The 1,440-nt window shown below is 55.1% G+C and overlaps 1 protein-coding gene across 1 annotated transcript in view; it reads right to left on the bottom strand.

Moving 5' to 3' along the window:
• Window positions 1–69: 69 nt before the first annotated feature.
• MED24 (mediator complex subunit 24) overlaps window positions 70–1,440 on the bottom strand; it is a gene marked incomplete at its 3' end in the record, with an annotated part of 17,647 nt that continues 16,276 nt past the window's right edge. The window contains exons 23-24 of the mRNA XM_010017918.1: window positions 392–469; window positions 70–259 (exon numbers count right to left, since the gene is read on the bottom strand). Coding sequence (XP_010016220.1) covers window positions 70–259; window positions 392–469 — 268 coding nt within the window. The remainder of the gene's footprint in view (window positions 260–391; window positions 470–1,440) is intronic.

The raw sequence follows: 1,440 nt of genomic DNA, 5'->3' as shown, positions 1-1,440 counted from the left end.
TCATGACAGTGTTGGAGACAAGAGAGCAGCAGGACAACACTGTCCCATGGGACCGGCACACCAGAGCACCTTGCAACCAGGCAGAAGGACATCACGGCCATGAGTCTCACCATGGTGAAGGGCATGAACTGGAGGATGCTGCCACGGCTGCCCTGCTCCAGGCAGTCCACACACTCCTCCATGAACCACTGGACAAACTGGGTGTGGGTGCCAGCTGTCTTGGCCCCCAGGATGGAAGAGATGAGCAGGAAGAGATTTGCTGTGGAGATAAGGAAATACCAAAAGCCAGGTCGACAAGGCTGGGGATGGTCCAAGACTCTCTCACAGGGCCGCACAGGTCCCCACCAGTGCCTAGCCACCAGGTTACCCCAGTGGTACCCAGCCGCATTACCTAGCACCCTGTTCAGCGGGTCCCTCATGCTGATGGTATGAAGCTGGGAGGCGGACAGGGAGCTGCTCATCGAGCGATCTGTTGGGGAGCAGAACATGCATCAGGCTGGGGGGAGAGGCTGCAACAGCCTCCTGGCCCCCTCAACCATGCCAATGTGCCCACTCTGGTCAGCTCTAGCCATTGGAGCTTGCCCAGCCCTTGGGCTTCAGGAAGGGCTTTGCCATGAGCTACCCCATGGGGTGGAAGAGGTTTTGGTCATGGCCCTTGGTAGCTCCCAAAACAAGCTGCTGGAGCACACCAGAGACATGCAGCAGGCAGAGGCCCTGCTTTGGTCACAGTCCCTCTCTTCCACGGCACAGGCAGACACATGGCCCAGGCGTGACAGACCAGAGCACCCCAGGAGGGCTCCACACACTGCTGCTCCTGGGGTGCAACACTTCGCTCTTGCTCAAGTCAGATTTACTCTGAGTCTGACCAAGTTTAATGGCATCTGCAAAAGTTTAAGCAGTGAGGCCGTGAGGTGCCTCCCTGCTCCTCCCTGCCCAGGTTTAACTGCAGCAATGACTTGTCCCTGATGCTGTGCACAAGCAGTGCAACGTGATGTCATGATGGGGAGAGCAGCACAGCTGTTCAACAGATGCACAGCAGCACTCAAATCTCACTTGCAGGGTCCAATTTACCTACCAGAGCTGAGGCATGTCCAAAAGGAGCAGCAAATCTTGAGACAGACCAAGGGGATTTGTCCAGCTCAAACCATTAAGTGCTGCAGCCTGCTCCAGTGGGACAGGAGCTGTGCTATCTCTGGTGCAATGGGATGGAAATCTCCTAGGAAGGCTTTTGTGGAGACCCCACAGTACACAACTAGTGCCAAAATTCATCAGGACCCACCTTGTGCTGCTCTGAGGATGCTCACCAAAAAAAGCAGCAAGCCCTCCCACACTTTTCTCATGGAATCACATGAGTTACATGGCTGCAGGAAGCAGCATTTCCAAATCACTGCAACAAACAGCCCAAAAAAGTCCTGAATGTCACTGTGAAGAGGTGGAAAT

This window comes from Nestor notabilis, unplaced genomic scaffold (assembly GCF_000696875.1).
Source record: "Nestor notabilis isolate BGI_N333 unplaced genomic scaffold, ASM69687v1 scaffold16807, whole genome shotgun sequence".
Lineage (NCBI taxonomy): Eukaryota > Metazoa > Chordata > Aves > Psittaciformes > Psittacidae > Nestor > Nestor notabilis.
The sequence above is the reverse complement of the archived record's forward strand: the minus strand, read 5'-3'. Positions and strand labels throughout refer to the sequence as shown.